This window comes from Grampus griseus (genome assembly GCF_964374135.1).
Source record: "Grampus griseus genome assembly, chromosome: 8".
In the NCBI taxonomy this organism is placed as follows: domain Eukaryota; kingdom Metazoa; phylum Chordata; class Mammalia; order Artiodactyla; family Delphinidae; genus Grampus; species Grampus griseus.
The window spans coordinates 14323531-14343522 of NC_139002.1; the positions used below are offsets into that span (position 1 = coordinate 14323531).

At 51.8% G+C, this 19992-nt stretch overlaps 3 protein-coding genes across 6 annotated transcripts; 2 read left to right on the plus strand and 1 right to left on the minus strand.

The window, feature by feature from the left end:
- Positions 1-4204: 4204 nt before the first annotated feature.
- DPAGT1 (dolichyl-phosphate N-acetylglucosaminephosphotransferase 1) lies at positions 4205-8677 on the plus strand. 2 transcript variants are annotated; one of them, XM_082659451.1, is made up of 9 exons: positions 4205-4558; positions 4875-4995; positions 5177-5390; positions 5636-5782; positions 7074-7158; positions 7528-7716; positions 8038-8125; positions 8292-8447; positions 8531-8677. In XM_082659451.1, exons 1-9 carry the CDS (start codon positions 4398-4400, stop codon positions 8594-8596), a joined length of 1227 nt encoding a protein of 408 aa, XP_082515577.1. In that variant the 5' UTR covers positions 4205-4397; the 3' UTR covers positions 8597-8677. The 2 variants fall into 2 exon arrangements, with proteins under 2 accessions (XP_082515577.1, XP_082515578.1); XM_082659452.1 differs by having other exon boundaries at positions 4475-4558; positions 4972-4995.
- A 1111-nt stretch (positions 8678-9788) lies between these two features.
- On the plus strand, positions 9789-11082 carry H2AX (H2A.X variant histone). The gene has a single exon (XM_082659456.1). The coding sequence runs from the start codon at positions 9867-9869 to the stop codon at positions 10296-10298; it is 432 nt and encodes a 143-aa protein (XP_082515582.1). The 5' UTR covers positions 9789-9866; the 3' UTR covers positions 10299-11082.
- HMBS (hydroxymethylbilane synthase) lies at positions 11080-18775 on the minus strand. Of its 3 annotated transcripts, none has more exons than XM_082659455.1 (14): positions 18608-18775; positions 16306-16359; positions 15888-15960; positions 15453-15502; positions 15314-15369; positions 14852-14929; positions 14547-14624; positions 14334-14409; positions 13114-13227; positions 12826-12864; positions 12504-12623; positions 12208-12261; positions 11981-12067; positions 11080-11882 (listed from the first exon to the last, which is right to left on the minus strand). In XM_082659455.1, the coding sequence occupies exons 1-14, from the start codon at positions 18638-18640 to the stop codon at positions 11709-11711; spliced, it is 1086 nt and encodes a 361-aa protein (XP_082515581.1). In that variant the 5' UTR covers positions 18641-18775; the 3' UTR covers positions 11080-11708. The 3 variants fall into 3 exon arrangements, with proteins under 3 accessions (XP_082515581.1, XP_082515580.1, XP_082515579.1); XM_082659454.1 differs by having other exon boundaries at positions 16300-16359; XM_082659453.1 differs by having other exon boundaries at positions 11080-12067.
- Positions 18776-19992: the final 1217 nt, after the last annotated feature.

A 19992-nucleotide genomic window follows, 5' to 3' on the forward strand; every position in this document is an offset into this window, starting at 1 on the left:
TTGCTCTCCCTTACGTTCCTTAGTTTTCCATAGTTTGGACGCCTGTGGGGTTAAAAAGGAGGTGACCCCTGTGGATAGCATCAACCCCTTATCCCAACACTCCCAGGCTCAGCAGCTTCTTGGTTCCTATGTCCTGGCGGAAGCTAGGCCCTAGGTATGTAGCTGCAGAGCATCCCTCCTAGATAGAAGTGACTGGCAGAGGTCCAGCCGATACCAACGCAAGAGGAGCCAGAACCTGAACCTGGTAGAGGTTGAGAATAGAACATGGAACATTGAACCCCCTCCTCCACCCCCATCCTCTTCCCTCTGGAGCCAGGACCAAGGGACACCCTATTAACCTCCTTGCTCGTGTGGGTTTATTCTGGAGGTATTTCCAAAGCCTGGGGCTGCTTCTGTTTTTAAAAATAATTTATTTCCATAGTAACAGCTCCTGCCTATGGAGCACGTGTAGAGGGGGTGGCAACGAGGAGGGAGCTGGCAATGCAGCACTGGACTATCAGTAGATTCAGCCAGAAGACCCTGCCATCCAAATATGTGATATCCCAGCAAGCACCCCAAAAATTATGTTATAGGTACACTCTGGCCTCAGGATCCATCCCTTTTCCTAGATTTAAGGGAATGGATTCCATCCCTATAGGACAGAGGCTTGTCACTGCTTTCTGGAGGCAGGGCAAGGAAAATCCTACAAAAGGATTCAAAGGAATCCCCATTCCCTAAGAGGCCCTTTTTCTCCACATACATATGGCAGGCCTTCCTTAGGTAAACAGAGAGGCGTTAAGTATCTCTCTCCCAAATCCAGTCGTTAGTCTGAGCAGTGAGCAGATGGGAGTAAACAATGTCTTCTAAAGTGTGGGGTTGCAGAGCTAAGCAGAGCCTGGCAGGTCAGCGACAGGGTGCCTGAGCCACAGGAGGTGGTAGGAAAGCTTGGGGCATCCCCAGATTTCACTCTAAGGAATGGGGTAGGGTGATGGGGTAACCTTGCTGTGACCCTGCCCATGCATTATCACTGGACCTCCAAAACCATAGAAGATTCCTAGAGTGTGGATTTTTAATCTTGAGGGGAGAAGAAATGAAGGGAGGAGAGAACTCAGGGACACAGAAGGAAGCTGTCAGTGGGCAGAGCAGCTAGGGCTAGGGGAGCAGGTTATGTGGAAAGTCGTCCAGGTACAGTTTCACTGTGAAGACCCTCTTCCCCCAAGAACCCTTTTCAGGGTTCTTCAGAGTTCATCTCAGGTCTCTGAATTGTTGGGTTTACTTCAACTCCTCCACTGAGCAATTGGTCCTGTGCTGCCAGATACAGCTTCACAATTCAGTCTTATATTAGTCTCTCTACTTAGTCCTCCCAATCTTCCATCCACTTGTTACTAGACCTCTTGTACTTATTTCATTGTGCCTTATAGCCTAGCTGGTTGTTTATATGTCTGTTTTTCCCACTCACCAGAAAGCTGCTTAAGAGTGGAGACCCTGTCTTACTCATCTCTCTTCCCTCATATTGACTCAAGGTGCTTTAATATGATGAAGTAGACTCCCTGGGGAAAACAATTACATTTATATCACTTTGTGTCCCCACAGTACTTAAAATTTTCCCACGCACATAGTAGGGGTTAGCAAATTCTTTGTAATTTTAAGAAGTCTAACAAAAAATATTCCAATATACATGTAAACACTGAGAATTCCTATATTGTTTCCATCTTTTGAAAACCCATTCATGTCATCCAAGTGGAACGGGAGAGCTTGGGGCTTGCTATCAGCTAACAACTTTTGATAAACTGACAGGAGAGAGGTGGGAAGAAATGGTAAAAGAGTAACTCAGCTGCTTCTGAAGAGCCACAGATATGGTCCTGCAAGTGTCATAGATCCAGACTCTCCAAAGCTGTCTCATACGGACTTTTTCAGCACTGTGAAACATTTCTGGGACAGTCTTTGTCAGGCAATCAGCCTTAATAGTGCATTAGCTTTGCTTACTGGGAGGCACTCAGAGCTCCCCAGTAGGAGATGCGCATCTCAGACCTTGTCTACTCAGCCCAAGAAACCAGCTGAAACTCACCTGATCCATGGGTCCTAGGACCAGCTTCAGCATTTAGGCAGATGCTTTGAACTTGTACCAGGACAGGCACAAAATTTCAAGTGTGGCCAAGTCATGTGTGTGTTTGTTTCTCCTGGTGAGTCTGATAATCAACTGGGCATTTACCATCATGGGAACAAAAATATTCAGATTATATGACAAGTATCCAAGTAACCATGTTCTGATGGTAACATGTATGCATGGATGATGAATCCCCAGTGTCTTGTTTTTGAACAAGTATCCCCTACCCTCTCCCAGGGGGGTGCGTGGGGGAGGGCTAACAATCTCTGGAGAAGAAAGAGACAAAGGTGCCCAATGCCAAGCTGGGAAGGAAGAGTTATTAGGATTGGCCTCCTAATAAAACAGGAAGCAGTTACAGACTGTCCCTCAGACCTCCAGGGAGTCTCAGCCTGCTCCTGAGCAACAAGATAACTGAATGCTGCCTCCTCTGGGGCTCCGACAAGCTCCTCCTTTCCACCTGCTCCTGGCGTCTCACCTTCCCTGTTTGGAAGGCCCTTCCACTCTTGCCACCTACTGAAATCCTTAGAGACACTACTCTTCCTCAAGGTCCTCTCACTTCCCCTGGTCACAACTAATTGCTCTCTCCATGTGCTCCTATTGCCCTCTGTACCTCTTTCAGATCCAGACTCATTATGTGTGATGATGCCTTGTATACAGATATCTGTGTGTCCTTAGCCCCATAGGAACACACTGTGGAACAGAAAACACTTTGCCTCTAGGGAATTTCCAGTCTAAGAGGCACAGATGCACACTCATGCACCCGTGTGCAGGTACACACACACACACACACACACACACACACACAGAAAAACAATACCAGTGGGATAATAAGTACTGAAAATTTGGAGGAATACTACTATCAAGTAATTACTGGGATTACTTTATATACATGGTTTGAGTTGTTAATTAGAGCCACCTTCGAGTAGAAAGGACATTTCACATCTGGTTTTGAGAGACAGGAGGGCCTATCTTTTGCCTAAAAGGAGTCAACCTGACCCTGACTCCTTATTCAAGAGTGAACAAAATGTCAGCATACTTCAGTCGTCTCCCGCACTTCCTGGTGATGAGTTCTTCTCTGAGGACTAGAAATCATTTGCCACCTTAGAGCCTGTGTGTCTGTGAAAGAGAATGAGATGCTGGTGAACTGTTATTTGTAAGGAAACAGATGCCAAGCAAAAGGCACCCAACCTGGAGAAGAACCTGCCTGGGAATTCCTCAGACTTACTGAAAGCCAGCCACTTGTGGGTCTGGTTCTCCTACTTAGCTCTTTCCAAAGCCTCAGCCTCACCTCCTCCGACTGGGAGCCTGGCACAGTGCAATGATCCAGGACCAAGGAAAGTCTAGAACGGGGTTAAATCCAAGACCTGAGAGCATGAGGGTACTCCCAGCCCCTACAGTGCTGAAGTATCCCTCAGTGTTGCCCGGCAACTAACTGCTACTGCGGGGGCAGAAGGCGGGTGGGATGATGAAGGAAAAGTACCTGGCTCAATGACACGGAAAAAAATGAAGTGGGAGGGGCTTTTCAAGTGTCCGCTCTTTACATTTTACATCATCTTCCAAATTGTAGCTGTGTTTCGGGGAACTGAGTTGTGTTTACCTTGGCTTCCTTCCCAACGCTGACTATGTTGGCGACAGGTTTTCTACACTGAGCAGGTGCTGCTCCACATCCTCATCCCGCCTGCCCTCCCCCTTGCTTCCAGTAGCCATCTTCCAGTCTCCAGAGGCGTCCCAGAGTAAACGCGGGGCACTGGCCCTTTAAACGCGACCCGCGAAGGCCGACGGAGCTAAACCTGACGTGGAACGAAGAGTAAGCGGCGTCAGACACGCGGTACAAGGAGGCGCTCATCTTGGAACCGGGCAAGGAGTTTTTCCGCTTTGGGCTGTACATCTTTAATGTGATGTTAGGAAAGTATCCGCCTTTGTTTGTCCTTCTTTAATTGCTTTTCCAATCCCCTCTTGATGATTCAACTCTCGAATAAAGGGTGTAGTTTAAAATCACACTTCTGTCCCTACTCTTATGCCCATATTAAAAATGGCCGCCGCCTTCCACAACGACAGTTGCTCTGCGAACTAGATCCGGGTGGAAACAGTGGGTAGGCAGATGCAGTGCGGCAGAGCCGAGGTTGCTTTATAGAGGCTCGCGGGAGTCCTGAGGGCGGCTCAGGTCAGAGTCGTTGGGTTTCGCTCAGGGTGGTGTGGGAAGATCCAGCCTGTGGGGAGCGGCCACTCCTTACTGCTGGGGCCACGGGGCTTCTGCCCAGCTTGCCCGTTAGCTAAGGAGGGGGCCGACCAGGCCCCCTGGCCGGTCACCATGTGGGCCTTCCCGGAGTTGCCGATGCCGCTGTTGGTGAATTTGATCGGCTCGCTGCTGGGACTTGTAGCCACACTCACACTCATCCCTGCCTTCCGTGGCCACTTCATCGCCGCACGGCTCTGCGGCCAGGACCTCAACAAATCCAGCCGGCAGCAAATGTGAGGGGCCGCGCGCTGGTCCGGGGCAGTGGGGAAGGGGTGGGCAGGCAGGGGCGGGGGGACTGGAGTGGTGGACTGCGAGCGGAGACGTAGTGCTAACCCAACAGCCAGCCCGGGACTCTGGGAGGTGGAGGGCAGATCTGGTTAGCATTGGGGAAGGGGTGGAGGCGGGAAGATGGGACCCTTGGGTGTATCTGGGACTCCAGTAGTGGTGCCCTTCCCCGCCCCCAAGTCAGGTTATGGTGATGCTTGCACTAGTGAGTGACCACGCCCCCTTTCCTCTTCCCCCTCCCCCCGGCTTGCTGCTGGGCCACAGCCCAGAGTCCCAGGGAGTGATCAGCGGTGCTGTTTTCCTTATCATACTCTTCTGCTTCATCCCTTTCCCTTTCCTGAACTGCTTTGTGGAGGAGCAGTGTAAAGCCTTCCCCCACCATGAAGTAAGTGGGTTAGTGAGGGCTGCTGCCTGTGGCTGGGACTGGGAGCTACTGGAGAGAGTTGGGGTTATTTGGGTGTGGCGGGGAGGGGAGGGACTGAGAACGAAAGAAAAGATGGGAATTCTTGAAAGGAACTGTGAAGTGGGAGTAGGCTGGAGCCATGACCTGCCCGAGCCCTCCCCAGTTTGTGGCCCTGATAGGTGCACTCCTTGCCATCTGCTGCATGATTTTCCTGGGCTTCGCGGATGATGTACTGAATCTGCGCTGGCGCCATAAGCTCCTGCTGCCCACAGCTGCCTCACTACCTCTCCTCATGGTCTATTTCACCAACTTTGGCAACACGACCATTGTGGTACCCAAGCCCTTACGCCCACTTCTTGGCCTGCATCTGGACCTGGGTGAGTAGCACTGCCACTTCTGCCCCTATGGCCCCTACTTCAGGGCACCCTTACCCTGTGAGATATCCAGCAGAGCATCCTTCCTGGTGCTCCACATTCTCCTCCCTGTTTTGTCCCTGTGTTTTCTTAGGTCCTTTTGTTGGCCTTTCATCCCATCCTCTATCCTCACCACTTTTCTCAGAAGAATATCCTTAAATTCTCATTCTACAGGTGGCGTTACTTCTCTTACTGTTTTCTCCCCCCAGGGATCCTGTACTATGTCTACATGGGGCTGCTGGCAGTGTTCTGTACTAATGCCATCAATATCCTAGCAGGAATTAATGGCCTAGAGGCTGGCCAATCGCTAGTCATTTCTGCTTCCATCATCGTCTTCAACCTGGTGGAGCTGGAAGGTAGGTGGGATTGGACTAGGGAGAGGAGAGAAGTCTGAGTGTTAAGGAAGTTGCCTGCTATCTGGCTTTGGGGAATTTGTTAAACGTGAGAAAGAAACTAAGATTTGTTAAATGTGAGAAAGGAAAATAGCAGCGCTGTCATTTCTAACGGCATTGGCACTAATAGGTAGGCCATGGTCTTCTACTGAGCATAAACAACTTCACAAAACCTCAGAATCAGACAGGGTCACTCTGTGACCGTGATAGAGTAAGACCAAAACTAGATCCCTCTGTAACCATGTCTGAGCATAGACAAAACCACAGGAACGCGGTGCATCTCACAAAAATGACCAAGATCCCCTTCTGGCTAACATGAGTGGTTGCTGCTTCCTTCCGATAACAACTCAATTCCTCTCACTTCTTGGATAAAAATTATTAAGATACTCAATCATAGCATTATCTCTGCTGACAGCACCCAGTGCAGGGCAAAACTCTGCCTCCTTGCATCCTCCCCAGAATTATTTAAAACAAATTCTATAAAAAGTCCTCCTGGGCTTCCCTGGTGGCGCAGTGGTTGAGAGTCCGCCTGCCGATGCAGGGGACACGGGTTCGTGCCCCGGTCCGGGAAGATCCCACATGCCGCGGAGCGGCTGGGCCCGTGAGCCATGGCCGCTGAGCCTGCGCGTCCGGAGCCATTGCTCCACAATGGGAGAGGCCACAGCGGTGAGCAGCCCGCGTACCGCAGAAAAAAAAAAAGTCCTCCTAACACCTCCTTACTGAGGCATCCCATGGTTCCCCATGGTGTGTGGGTTCCAAAGTTTCTCTTGTTTCAAGTCAGTAAACCCAGCTTTGACTACAGGCGTGTTGCTGGTGGTTTTTGGCTGATGGACATCCATAAGTACTTACTAAAGCTAAGCACTTTTAAAATGTGATCTCACTTTAAACTCTGTAACAGCTCTATGTGGCAGGTGTTTTCATCAGCCTTTTTTCACAGATAGGAAACTGAGGCTCAGAGAAGTTAAATGTGTCATGATCAAGGTCACACAGTTAGGAAGTAAAGCTGGTATTCAGACCTAAGTCTGAATGGTCTAAACCAAATGTAAGACAGTAACTAGTTTAGGAAGGGTTCATGAAAGAGGTGAAATATTGGGAACTGCTTGGATGACATAAAAGGGGTAGTGAGTTCTTGGGACCTAGAGAGGTGGATGATACAGCTTGGGACAGAACTCAGGGACAGACAAACATAGGACCCAGGTGTGCAGGGGACGTGGCTGTCAACGTTTTCTTCTTTCTTTTTCCCCTGCTTCCAAAGGTGATTGTCGGGATGATCATGTCTTTTCCCTCTACTTCATGATACCCTTTTTTTTCACCACCTTGGGATTGCTCTACCATAACTGGTAAGTAGGCCTGTGGCTAGTGGGACAGCTATTTGAATTTGTGGCCAGTACAGTCCTCCTCACTGCGACCCATCTCCTGACGGAGAGGCTTAACCTGTGCATCTCTGTATTGAGTGTTTTCTGGGTCTTTTTGGTAATATTCTTAAATCTTAAATATTCTCTACCCAATTGTAGCTGGGGGCAGGTACTGTGGAGCCCCCAGGAATAGATGGATTCGGGACCTTGTTTCCTGGAGAGTTGCTGGCAGAGCTGGAATGTCCTCTGAGCCAGAACTAGGGTCAGGGCTAGCCCAGTGCGCAGGGTGTGTGATGTGAGAGAAAGGATTGCTAATGCCTCTTGCCACTGGCTCAGATCCTCTCCCCTACACAGGTACCCATCACGGGTGTTTGTGGGAGATACCTTCTGTTACTTTGCTGGCATGACCTTTGCCGTGGTGGGCATCTTGGGACACTTCAGCAAGACCATGCTACTCTTCTTCATGCCCCAGGTGTTCAACTTCGTCTACTCACTGCCTCAGCTCCTGCATATCATCCCCTGCCCTCGCCACCGTATACCCAGGTAGCCGCTTTGGGGCTTGAAGGGGACATCATAGCTTTTTCCCTTGGGATGCCTTAGACGTTTGCTGTGCAAAGGGAATGGGCCCAAAGAAGGGCTAACTCTTGCCGTGCAGTTAGCCCTTTATACATTACAGAGCACATTTAGTTCCATGATCTCATTTAATGTTCACAGCAGCTCTGATCACACAGAAGCAAGCAGCAGAGCCAGAAATAGATCTCAGGCTGTTTGACTCCACATTCAGTGCTCTTCCTATTAATTAAGCACAGGGAGGAGAGTTCTTTGAGTAGTGGCCCAGTCACATGAAGCTGTCTTCCCCTGCAGACTCAATACCAAGACAGGCAAACTGGAGATGAGCTATTCCAAGTTCAAGACCAAGAGCCTCTCTTTCTTGGGCACCTTTATTCTAAAGGTAACAGGGTAACAAGGAGGTAAGGCTCTAGGCTGCCATTCGGAATTCAGGGAATGGGGAACCTAGGCCTACATCACACCCAAGGGGAGTTTGGAAGCATTGAGCAGGTCCCCATTCCTGAAGCGTAGGTATTAGCTGAAGTTCTCTCCACTTTTGACCCCTCCAGGTAGCAGAAGGCCTCCGGCTAGTGACAGTGCGCCAGAGTGAGAATGAGGATGGTGCCTTCACGGAGTGTAACAACATGACCCTCATCAACTTGCTACTTAAAGTCTTTGGGCCCATGCATGAGAGAAACCTCACCCTGTTCCTGCTGCTGCTACAGGTGCAATGCTGTTGGTGATGTGACTTACATCTCCTTGTCTCCCTTTCTCTGTGGTTCTTACTGTAGTTCATTTCTTCTTACAGGTCGTGGGCAGTGCTGTCACCTTCTCCATTCGGTACCAGCTTGTCCGACTCTTCTACGATGTCTGAGTCCCCTGGTCCACTGTCCTTTGCTTCACAGCCTCCAGATTTCCTGACTCAGGCCGACCTCTTCCAGACCAAGATTGCCTCCTGGCCCAGGCCTCTCCCCACTTCATTCTCCTCCAGATTTTGTCCTCAGCATTCCCTTTCCCCTGTGATTATTGACATCCTGGGCCATTCTTGCCCTCTAATGACTATTGCTTGGACTTCGCCTATGGCTTTCTTCTATTTGCCACTCCCCCTCTCCATCCCATCTTTGCAGCCTCCTAAGGTGGGATACTGTAGCTTTGATGCAATTATCCACAACTCTGACACTCAAGAAATATGTTGGGCCTGGGGATAGAACCCTGGCTGGGGATAGGGACACAGGCTCGAAGGTGACTTGACATATGACTATAAATTAAATATTCTGATGATTTAGCAGACTGGGGGGCCTGTGCTCCCAGTGGTGACAATAAACTGTCGTCTTTTTCTTGTTGTTCCTGTAGGTGTATCTCCTATATAGGGCATTTTAGGGTAGACTGGGAGGGTTGGTGGAGGCATTTCCTCGGAGAGGATGCCTATCTCTCTGCCCCATCCTTTTTCTTTCAGTACATCAGGCCCCTCCTAGCAAGAAGGGAACAGAAAGAACAGACCAGAAAGAACATGTTGAATAAATAGGAAATCCTGCTGCTCAGGTGGCATAAAGGGCCATAAGATCGGTGTTATCTGTTCTCTGGTATGGGGTTGGACTTTCAGGGGGTCTCATTCCTTCCCTTTTTCACTCTCCCTTTGCCAGGCAGGAGGAGGGAGTGACCAGACCTGGGACCGGAGGAAGAGGTAGCCGTAGTGTTGACCCCTTTCCTTTAAAAATCCTAGACCCGCACAGACTTCCCTGAGGCTCTTGAGGTGACTTCAGACTCCACCCTCTTTGTCTTCCGGCTCTGGTCTGGGCTGTAGGGTTTAAATCTGGCGCGCTTCACTTGGATTGGCTACACCCGGGAGTGGTTGGCTGACTGCTTGCTGCCGCTCCTCCTCGCCTTTTCCCCGGGCAAAAGGTTTTCAAATTCGGCCAATTGGCGGGCGCGTTCCCTCAGCTGAGGCGCGTCATCGAAGGGTTAACCGCAGCCAACCGGAGGCGGGTATTGGAGAAAAGAGCCAATCAGGAGGACGCGGGGGTGCGCCCTGGGGGCTTATAAGGGCGGCCCTTGGGCGCGCGCGGCAGCAGTTGGACTGCGGCGGACGGCTGTGCCTTAGTCTCGTGAGCAGCGCTCCTCTCCCTTCCTCTACCTCGCGCAGCATGTCGGGCCGCGGCAAGACAGGCGGTAAGGCCCGCGCCAAGGCCAAGTCGCGCTCGTCGCGAGCGGGCCTCCAGTTCCCCGTGGGCCGCGTGCACCGGCTGTTGCGGAAGGGACACTACGCCGAGCGGGTGGGCGCCGGCGCGCCGGTCTATCTGGCGGCGGTGCTCGAGTACCTCACAGCCGAGATCCTGGAGCTGGCGGGCAACGCGGCCCGCGACAACAAGAAGACGCGGATCATCCCCCGCCACCTGCAGCTGGCCATCCGCAACGACGAGGAGCTCAACAAGCTGCTGGGCGGCGTGACGATCGCCCAGGGAGGCGTCCTGCCCAACATCCAGGCCGTACTGCTGCCCAAGAAGACCAGCGCCGCCGTGGGGCCGAAGGCGCCCGCGGGCGGCAAGAAGGCCACCCAGGCCTCGCAAGAGTACTGAGGGCGCCCGCGCCGCCGCCACCGCCGCCGCCTGGCCCCTCCCCTCGCCACCACAAAGGCCCTTTTAAGGGCCACCACAACGCTCACGGAAAGAGCTGGGCCGCGTCGGGCTCCCGGCCGGGCGGCAGCTCACTCGCCCCCTCCGCGGCCCCGCCGCCGCCGCGCGGCCTGCCCCTCCCCCGCGCGGCTCGCTCCAGCCGTGGCTCGGCGGAGGGCGGCCGTTTGAACGCCGCTCGGTGCCAGGAGCGAGCTCGTGACTCGGCCGGCCTGGCCCCCGAATGCTGATGGGCTGCGGGGAGGCCGCGGCACCTTCTAGAAGGCTGGGCCGGCCGCGCTGACGCAGGGCCGGGGCGCGTGGTGGGGAAGGTGAGTCGGTGCGGACGGCCGCCGGCGCGGCCGCGCGCGCGCGCGTTCCCCACCAGCCCGGTGCTCCGGACGGGACTCGGTTGACGGCGGAGTCAGTCGGTCACTTCATTTGTCCCGGGACGCCCTTTGCTGCCGGATCCCGAGCCTTGCACGTCCGCGCTCCCTCCATCTCCACTCGCAGGCCTGTGCGCGTCCCGGAAGACACACTTCGCGGCGTGAGCATCTCCCGCGGTGTCGGGGTCTGCGGGAGTCCTGCCCCTGGACCCGCGCCCCTCCCGGCGGGTCCGCTCCGCAAGCCAAGCACCTAGATACCAGCACTAGTCCGTTAATCCCCATCTGGACTGAGTCGCCGTTGGCCTCGGAACTGGAATTTTGCAGCTAACCCATCCAAGACAGTACTTTAGGTATTGGGGAGTTTCAGATGGACTAATTTTGTTTATTAAAGGATTTTCTTTTTTAAACAGTGAGGTGTCTCTTCATTTTGCAGACGGGTTGTAGCATCGATGACTGTAGATTCCTAAAGGTAGTGGGGGAGGGGAGCTATCTGATACAAAGGCTTTATCGTTAACTGGAGCGGCAAATCGTAGATTATAAGATTATGGTTCTTTCTTGGTGTTCCCTGGGAGACAATTTATTCTGTCAGAACTACTGAGACAGAAACAGAAGGCAATGTATTCCAGGAGAACTTTGGACAGGGGTCTTAGCCTCTGAGGTAAGGAGCAAAGGGTCTTGTGTTTGTCCTTATCTTTCCTTCCTGCAACCCCATCAAAAACAAAGCCACCTTCAAATCTAGTTTATTAGTTGAGTTGGTTACATTCAAAGGCTGTGGCTTGTTAGATGTTTTTTCTCTAGAGACTAAGCCTCCACCTACTGAGGAGAAAAGGCATCACCAAGGCCCCAAGTTGAGACAAGTCTCTAAGTCTCCGCCCCTGCAGTTCCATCCCCTGGGTAATCACCCCCCAGGTAACAGTGAGACTGGGGCACTGAGGGCTGGGATGTAGGCACGGGGCACCAGCAACCCAGGCACCTGTGCCCCACAGACCAGTTAGTGGGCATCATTGAGCTGCCGTGCAACATCCAAGATGTTCTTGGCTCCTTTGTTCAGCAACAAGGTGGCCAGGCTGATGCCCAGGCTCTCAGCAGCCAGCTGGGCTCGTCGTGGAATGTTCCGGGCAGTGATGCCCACCAGCTGTGGATCATCCTCAGGGCCATCTTCATGCTGGGTAAGGGAAGGAGGGTAGGATTTGGTGAGCACAAAAGGGGAAGTAACATACAGACGTGTTTTTTACCCTCTCCGTCACCCTCCAGCCTTGGCACCTGGGCAGGGACATGGATGGTGGCCTGCATCGTCTCTTGCATGCTATCTGCGCCATTCAGACTCCAGACTCCTCCAGTCAGGTATAGCTGGGAAAGAAACAGTTGCCTCAGCATATTGTGAGAGGGAACTGCTTAGAAACCTGGGCTTTTCTTGCTGGCAGCTCAGGATGCACAGGAGAAATGCCAGAGTCCCTTCCCTGCCCTCCCACCCATCTTCCCCTGCTTACTTGCCCATCCTTCATAGCTGTATGCACTGCCACGGGCACACTGCAGCCTCCTTCCTGCAACAAGTTCTCCCTGTGAGCTCCAAGGACCCTTACCACCACCCTGTAACCAGAGTCCTCAGAGGTAACAGACTCCTCTAAGGACATAACTGAAAATGAGGTAGCAGCCCAGACCTGGGTCCTGTCCATACTTTGAAGGATGAGTTACCACTAAATACAGAGCAATAATTTGAGAAATCTCCCCGCTACCCTTCCCAGCTCTCCAGGTACCCACCCCTCCACGAGAGCACAGGCCCTACCAGGTGCCTCAGGAAGGCCCGCTCAGCAATGCAGCGAAGCAACGTCTCAGGGTCATGCAACACACCCACCAGATCCAAGATGTCCTGGTCCTTGGCTCGAACTTCCACTCCCAGAGCCCCCTGATGGAAAAATAGCCTAAGATATCAGGGCCAATCTTTCCCCAACCAATGGAGCTAAGGATGGCAACCAGCCTACTTCCACCTGTTTGCCAGGTCCTTTGGGGCCAGTAGCCTCCCAAGGCTTGCCCCTCTCTGGGAGTGTTCTTGGTTGAAAACAAAAGAAAGGGACACATCAATACACGGCTTCCCTGGTCAAGCATACCTGACCCACAGCATACATGCACTCCTCAGGGTGCAGGATCTGTGGGGGCAGAAGAGGCAGTCAGAAGGGTGGAGGTGGGAGTGCCTAAAAGCACACAGCAGTGAGATGGGGCTTTTCTAGCATACAGAAGGGCTGGAGAGGCAAGAGTGGGAGTTTGGCCTCTGATCCCCAGTCTTCCCAACCTGGGACTCATTTCCAGCTTGCACTGTTAGAGGTGGGATTCAAAAAGAGAACACAGGCAGGAAGGAGATGAAGATCAACCGGGGCGTGAAGAGTGGCAGGCCCTACCTGCCCCACCCGGTTCTGCCAGCCCATGCGCTGCAGGCCAGCTGCGGCCAGGATGATGGCACTGAACTCCTGCAGCTCATCCAGCTTCCGAAGCCGTGTGTTGAGGTTTCCCCGCTGTGGAGAGGCGCTAAGGACCACAAGCTTTGGGCAGTCTGGAGCCTTATGCTGTTCCCTTTGCCTGAGTCTCTCAATCTGCTAACTTCTCACCTTTGAGTTCTCAGCCTAATGACAACAGCTAACACTTACCTCATACTTACTACATGCCAGACGCTTTAGATATGTCAATTCATTTAATTTTCACAACCCTATGACGTAGGTAGTATTATCATCTCCATTTTACAGATGAGAAAAATGATAGAGAGGTTTTAATTTATTTAATAACTTGCCCAAGGTTACAAGACTTCTGAGAAGCCTTCCTTGACTCTCAACTCTGTGTTTAGATGTTCCAGCTAGAAGCTTCCAGAGAATGCCCTACTTTGTGCACTGGAGCACTTAGCGAATACTATTTTGAAAATCAGTTTTACAAACATATAACATTGTAAAGATCAAAACGATATAGTGGAATATAAAATAAAAATGGAGTTATGGTTACCAAAGGGGAAAGGGGATGGGGGGAGATAAATTAGGAGTTTGGGATTAGCAGATGCAAACTACTATATATAAAATAAACAACAAGGTCCTATTATATAGCACAGGGAACTATATTCAATATCTTGCAATAAACTACAATGGAAAAGAATATGAAAAGGAATATGTATATATATGTACAACAATCACTTGCTATACACCAGAAACTAACACAACGTTGTAAATCAACTATAATAAAACCAATTTTTAATTATTTAAATTTAAATGGAAGCACCCCCCCAACCCCCCTCCCTCGATGTAATCATTATTCAGTATCACTCTGTATTATCAATGCCTGGCTGTCTGTCTCCAGCACTAAAATGTAAACTCCGTGTAAGCAGGGACAATGTTGATCTTGCTCATCATATCCCCAGTGCCAGGCACTTGCCTGGGGCTAAGAAAACATGAAAGGATTATGAATGAATGGATGGATGGATGGATGGATGGATGGGTGGATGAATGGGAGGGCAGGCAGTCCACTGCATCCATGGTCCACTTCCTCTGGAAGCCCCTTCCACTCTCACAACTCCCAGGGCCCTCTGGACCTGGTCTTCCTCCTTGGCTGCTGCCTCCTCCCTCCGCTATAAGGATACAATACTCTTGAACTCCAGATGTGGGAACTTTCTCTGCAGCTGGGCCGCTCTCCGCAGGGAGCTAGTTCCCACCACGCTGCTCAGAGAGATGGTTTAAAATGAGATTTAAGTCGCATGAGATTTAACTAGGCAGGCACTGTTCCTTTCCTCCTCCTCCCACCCCTCCATCTTCTGTGCACATCCCACCAAGATGCCTATCCAGGCCCCACTCACCTCTTCTCTGGCAAGGTTTCTAGGGTCTTCCCAACAAATTTTGGGTGAAAGACCACAGCATCATAGGGGCTCTCCCGCCTGGGGATGGAGGGAAAGTCATAGAATAAGGGAGAGATCTCGGTTCAGGTCACTTCCAGGCTCTCTCAATAGTCAACTAACGCATTTTCTGAGTTTTCTGCCATGCTTGACACTCCTCAGGGCAGGGGAGACAGCCTAGAGGCAGAGGGCCAAGTCCCAAAGGGAAAAGTCAAGGTTAATATGATGTCTACCCCATGCCGAGGCCCCCTGACTGGCAGGACTCTTACTTGCAGATGGCTCCAATGGTGAAGCCAGGAGGAAGCACCGTGGGCAGGTCCTTCAGGGAGTGAACAACCAGGTCCACTCTAGAGAGATGGCAGAGAGAGAAGGAGAAGGGGTCTGAGCAGCACGTCCCCAGCCCTTCTCCACCCACTCCTGCCTGTACGTCACTGGCAGAGCCTAGAGCGGTTCAGGAAGCAGGCCTTTCTGAGACCTTGGGTCCCAGAGACCTGCTCCCCTCCTACACTCCCTTTCATCCCCCTCCCCCAGCCAGTCCTGCACCCCCAGGCAGCCAGATGGCTCAGAACCAGGACACTCTCCTTTTCTGAGGCCTGAAAAACTCACATATGAGCCCCCCTCTAGCCTATCCAAGCGTTTAAGCCCAACAGTCTAGCTGATACCCAGGTCTGATGTGCACTGGGGTCCTAGCGAGAGCCTGGGAGGGCGCCATGCTCCCTGCTATCACTTACTCATTCCTCTCCAGCGCGTGTTCCAGCTCCTTGGTAAACAGGCTCTTCTCTCCAATCTGCTAGGCAAGAAAGAGCCTCAGGGTGAATCTTTTGGGGGAAGGAAAGAGGAGGGGGAAAAGCGTTGGATGGAAAATGTTACCTTAGAGAGAGCAGTATCAAGAATCTTGTCTCCTGTGGTGGACATAGCAACTGAGGAGAGAATCAACAAACCAGACGTTCAGTGATCAGCATTTATTGAGCCCCTACTGAGCTGAGCACTTGTGCTAAGATTGTTGGTGGATACAGAGGCACATAAGCCCCAGTCCCTACCCTCTGGGAATGTACAATCTAGGAGGAAGACCAGACGTAATCACAAAAAGACCCGAAGCAGATGATAAATGCCAGGCTAGCCCAGGTAGTCAGAACTGGAGGTGTTCAGAGAAGGAAAGGGCCCTCCAAACCGGGGACAGCCAAGAAGAATTCTCAGAGGCAACAGAACCAAGCTTTGGTGCAAGACAAAGCCAGAAACACTGTGTTCTCCCCTCCAGGGGTTAAAGGCTTCCCATTAGCTTCCATTCCTTTCCAGAAAACTCACTGATTTCAAACTGCAGGCCTGGGTATAAGGCTTTCAGCGTTGCCACCACACTGTCCGTCTGTATGCGGGCCAGCTGGGGGTAGAAATTCAGGTTAGTCCTGTCCTCTGGCCACCACCCTAAGGTCAGACCCTCACAGGGTCAGGGAGATCCTGAAAGGATTGGAATTCAGAGAGGGGATTGAATGCCCACCTAGGAAGGGGGGGGGTCTGGCCTGGGAGTCCTTTGTACCCCAACTTCCCAGCCCAGGGACTATCTCTTTACAGAATGCAATCTGTCATCCTGCATGGGATTTGATACTCAGTCACCCCATTTCTTCCATCCCCGAGCTGCTGATAACGCTCTGGGCCCCCCAACTTATAATACTGTGAACACAGAAGTCTTCTGACAAACCTCCTCCACCCCGGTACTTACACTCACCTGGCTCTTGCGGGTACCCACGCGAATCACTCTCATCTTTGAGCTGTTTTCTTCCTGCAGAAAAAGTCCCCAGGTCACAGTCCCTGCTGCTCTTTGTGTTCCTCAACACCTTGTCCAAGAACCAGAATCACTGGCTTGGAAGAAAGGAACCTCAGCCCCTGGTCTGTGGCCAGCTGAGCCTTCGAGTGGGGAAACACTCCCCTCCCCAAGACTGGTCCCTTTACCTTCCCCAACAATACCTTCTGGCTCCTCAGGGATCCAGAGAAGCAGAGACCAGACAGAAGTGACAGTAGGACCTGCTGTTGCTGTAATGACCAGGACACTAAGCCCTGAAGCCCATCCAAGCTAAGGCAGTAGGAATGCTGCACTCAGCCAGGTGGGTAGAGAGATAAGGTCTATCAGTCTGGCCCCAGGGAGGGTGGGGCCTGCAGCAGGCAGGGGCAGGACAGCTGGGGCCACACAGGGGACCATGAGCTGAGTCACTGAGGACAAGTTCAGCATCCACAACGGAGCGGCACTTGAGAAAGCTTCAGTGCCACCTAGATGCCATAAGAGCTACCCCACAGCTGCTGCACTATGGATCCCGTAATCTGGACGGAATGCACGACTGGGATCGACAGATCTGACGTACAGTCCTGCTCAGCCTCTTGGCTGGGCGAACTTGAACACATCATCTTATTTGTTCATCTATAAACCTGTTTGTTCATCTATAAAATGAAGACGTTTGCACTCAAGTATCTTCTGCTTTTGATATTCTGTAAGACTAAGAGGGTGAGCTGTCTAATGTCCATTCACCTAGAGTGCAGCCTCTGGTTTCACCACAAAGGAAATATTAGGATGTCAGAGACCAAGCCAAGAACTCAAAGGGCCATGCCTCTTCCTCTTGCCAGGGCACCTTGGACAAAGGTATTCAGTGCCAAGCAGGCAGAACTGGGTTCTCCAGTCTGAGGTCCTATTTCTTCCCAGATCAGACAGTGATCACTATAGATACTATCAACTTCCCCTGCTCTGGGATCTTCATCCTACAGAGTTCTTCTGCAGTCAGGTATCTGGGGCCTCTGTTGCTGGAGGAGGTGACAGCTGGCGGCTCTTGGACTCTAGTCTACTCCACAGCTATCACTTCTCCAATAAATAAACCCTGGGGGACCCTAAGCAAATTAGGCTAGGTTGGAAATGCTAAACATGGCAACTAAAATTCTGGGCCACAGGCAGCCCACAGAAAGGAATCTAAGGTCCCAGAAACTGCTATGTTCAAACAATCCCTTAATTTCATTGATTCTGCACAGCATATTCAAGTCAAATTGTTCCAGTAAAAAATTCCTTATTGAGCATGTATATCCTAGAGCTATTGCTTTTAATCTTCATAACAACCTATCAGGTAGACAGGGCAGGCATCTCTGGAACTACGTTACAGAAGCAAAGTCTGGCTCTGAGGAGCAAAGTGACTTGCCCAGGGCCACAGGGTTAATCATGGGTAGAGAGCTGGAATCCAAATCTTCTTACTCCTAGTCCAGCACTCAGGAATGTCAGCAATGGCACAGAATCCCACTCCTTACCAGCACATAGGTCAGGGAGAGATAGGGCAGCTGCCCCACTCCTTTCTTATCTCAGGCTGACGTTGGCCTCATGGGCTCTGCAGTCTGCATCTGCACAAGCCCAGAACTGGGACCCCAGGCTAGGAATAGGAAGGCCCAAGGGCGTCCCCCGTCCATGGTAGTAACCCAATGATGTGTCTCAGTTGAGGAGTTTTGAGTGTAGGCTGGCGCAGTTTTGAGTGTAGGCTGGGGCTGGGTGTCCATTAAAAAGAAAAAAAGCAGAGAAGGTGCACTTCCAAGACGTTTGTGTGCAGTTCGGAGAATTCGAGGTACACTCTCCTCTCTGGATCCAAAATGGAACACTTCCCCAAAGTGGCTGAATCTCGAATAGGACCTGTCTCGTGTGAAGGGATCCCGGGGAGTAGCACCCTGTCTCGTGCAGACGAATTTTCCTATGTTGGGTCACTATATCTAGAGCCGCGGAAGCCATGCCTCATGGAATCCCATCCAGATCCCCGCAGGAACGGGGTTCCGTTCGAGACAATCGATCTGCTCTTAAGTCCGCCCCCACCGCTCTCTGATTCCCCTAAGGGCAACCCAACTACTGGCCCTTTAAAAACTGTTAGAACCAAAAAAAAAAAAAAAAAAAAAAACCAGACAGATAACCGTCCCGACCAATTGACGACGGAGAGTGGCAACTTGGGGCCAATCGTGGCACTGCTAGTGCAGAAGACCGAAGCTGCGAGGGTCACCGGCTCAGGACTCACCGCCGTTGCGGCCGCGTCGCCGTTACCAGACATGGCTGTGCGCGGGAAGTAGGCCGGAGGCTGCTGCCCGTGTCCTCCGGAGTCGGGCAAGCCGAAGGCTCTGGCCGGCCGGGCACTGGGCGCACGCGGAGCTCGCAATCCTCCGGCAGCCACACACTCCCGGCTCCGCTAAGGGCCTGCGTCACTTCCGGCCCCGCCCCAGAGGGGCTAGACCTCCCCTGGGCGGGAATTAGAACGATTGCAACAGAGAAGATCTTACCTTGCGTTACCGCCCCTACTCCCCCAGGCTGGCCCTGGTCTTCCCCGTTTGAGACCCAGGCCCACCAACTGTTCATTTTTACTTTTACCTAGCCAGGAATACCGACGGTCAGTGGCCAAGATATGCTTCCCAGATTTATCCACAAAGTTCGTTCTTTTCAGTCCCTCCTACCGCCACCCAAGGGAACGTCAATAAACCAAAAGTAGGCGTGCCGAGAGGAAAAGGAGATTAACCCTACAATGTGGCGTCGGAAGTTAAAGGCTACTTGAGCAACTTACCATGCCCCCAGGCTGCATTCAACGTCTACAAATGAAAGAGGCCTGCTTCTGAAAGCTAGTCACCCAGAATTCCACAGCTTTATCTCCTTAGCTGTGGCACAAGCAATTAGTGCAGCTTATGTGGTGCTGCTTCTGCTACAACCGTGAAGTAGGCAACTAAAGACAAGTAACTGAAATGGGAGTGACAACACATTATTAGTGTTAGTGGGAAAAGGGCTTGTGAGTACAAGTGCTTTATCCATTAACGGTACTAATAACCACGTATTAACCACTTTCAAATAACTGGACACCTGTCATCCATACCAGCCTGAGGGCTACAAGATTCCAGCCGTGACTTATCTCTGTGTTTCAAAAGCACCTGGTATTTGACAGAGATGTTTTGCAACTGAGCTTTAAGAGATACGCAGTGGTCAACAGCCCCGAACTAGCTCTGACTTGACCACAGGACCTGGTAGTGTCCTAAAGCTACCTTTGCTTCATTACCATGCCAAGATCCCCGCCCAAGGGGGATATTTGTACTCTGCTAGGCGCAAATCCCTGCCACGTGGAAGGCTGTGATGCCCCAGCTCCGCCCCCCACCCCAAAATCTCTGCCCCTTTCCTAGAGCCCTGATGACATGTCTGCCTCCTATCCCTTAAATTCTCTTACTGCCCTCCCTTGGGGGAGAAGGTGTCTTTAGAGCATGTGCTCTCCCTTCTCCATTCCTTGATCAATGAATAGTTTCTGCTCTGCTATACCGAACACGGTGTTGTTTGACCGGAATTTGCAACTCCAGGCAAAGGACCCACTGAGGGGTCACTGACCTCTTGGGGACCAGTAACACATCCATTGATTGGCTCCTTTGACCT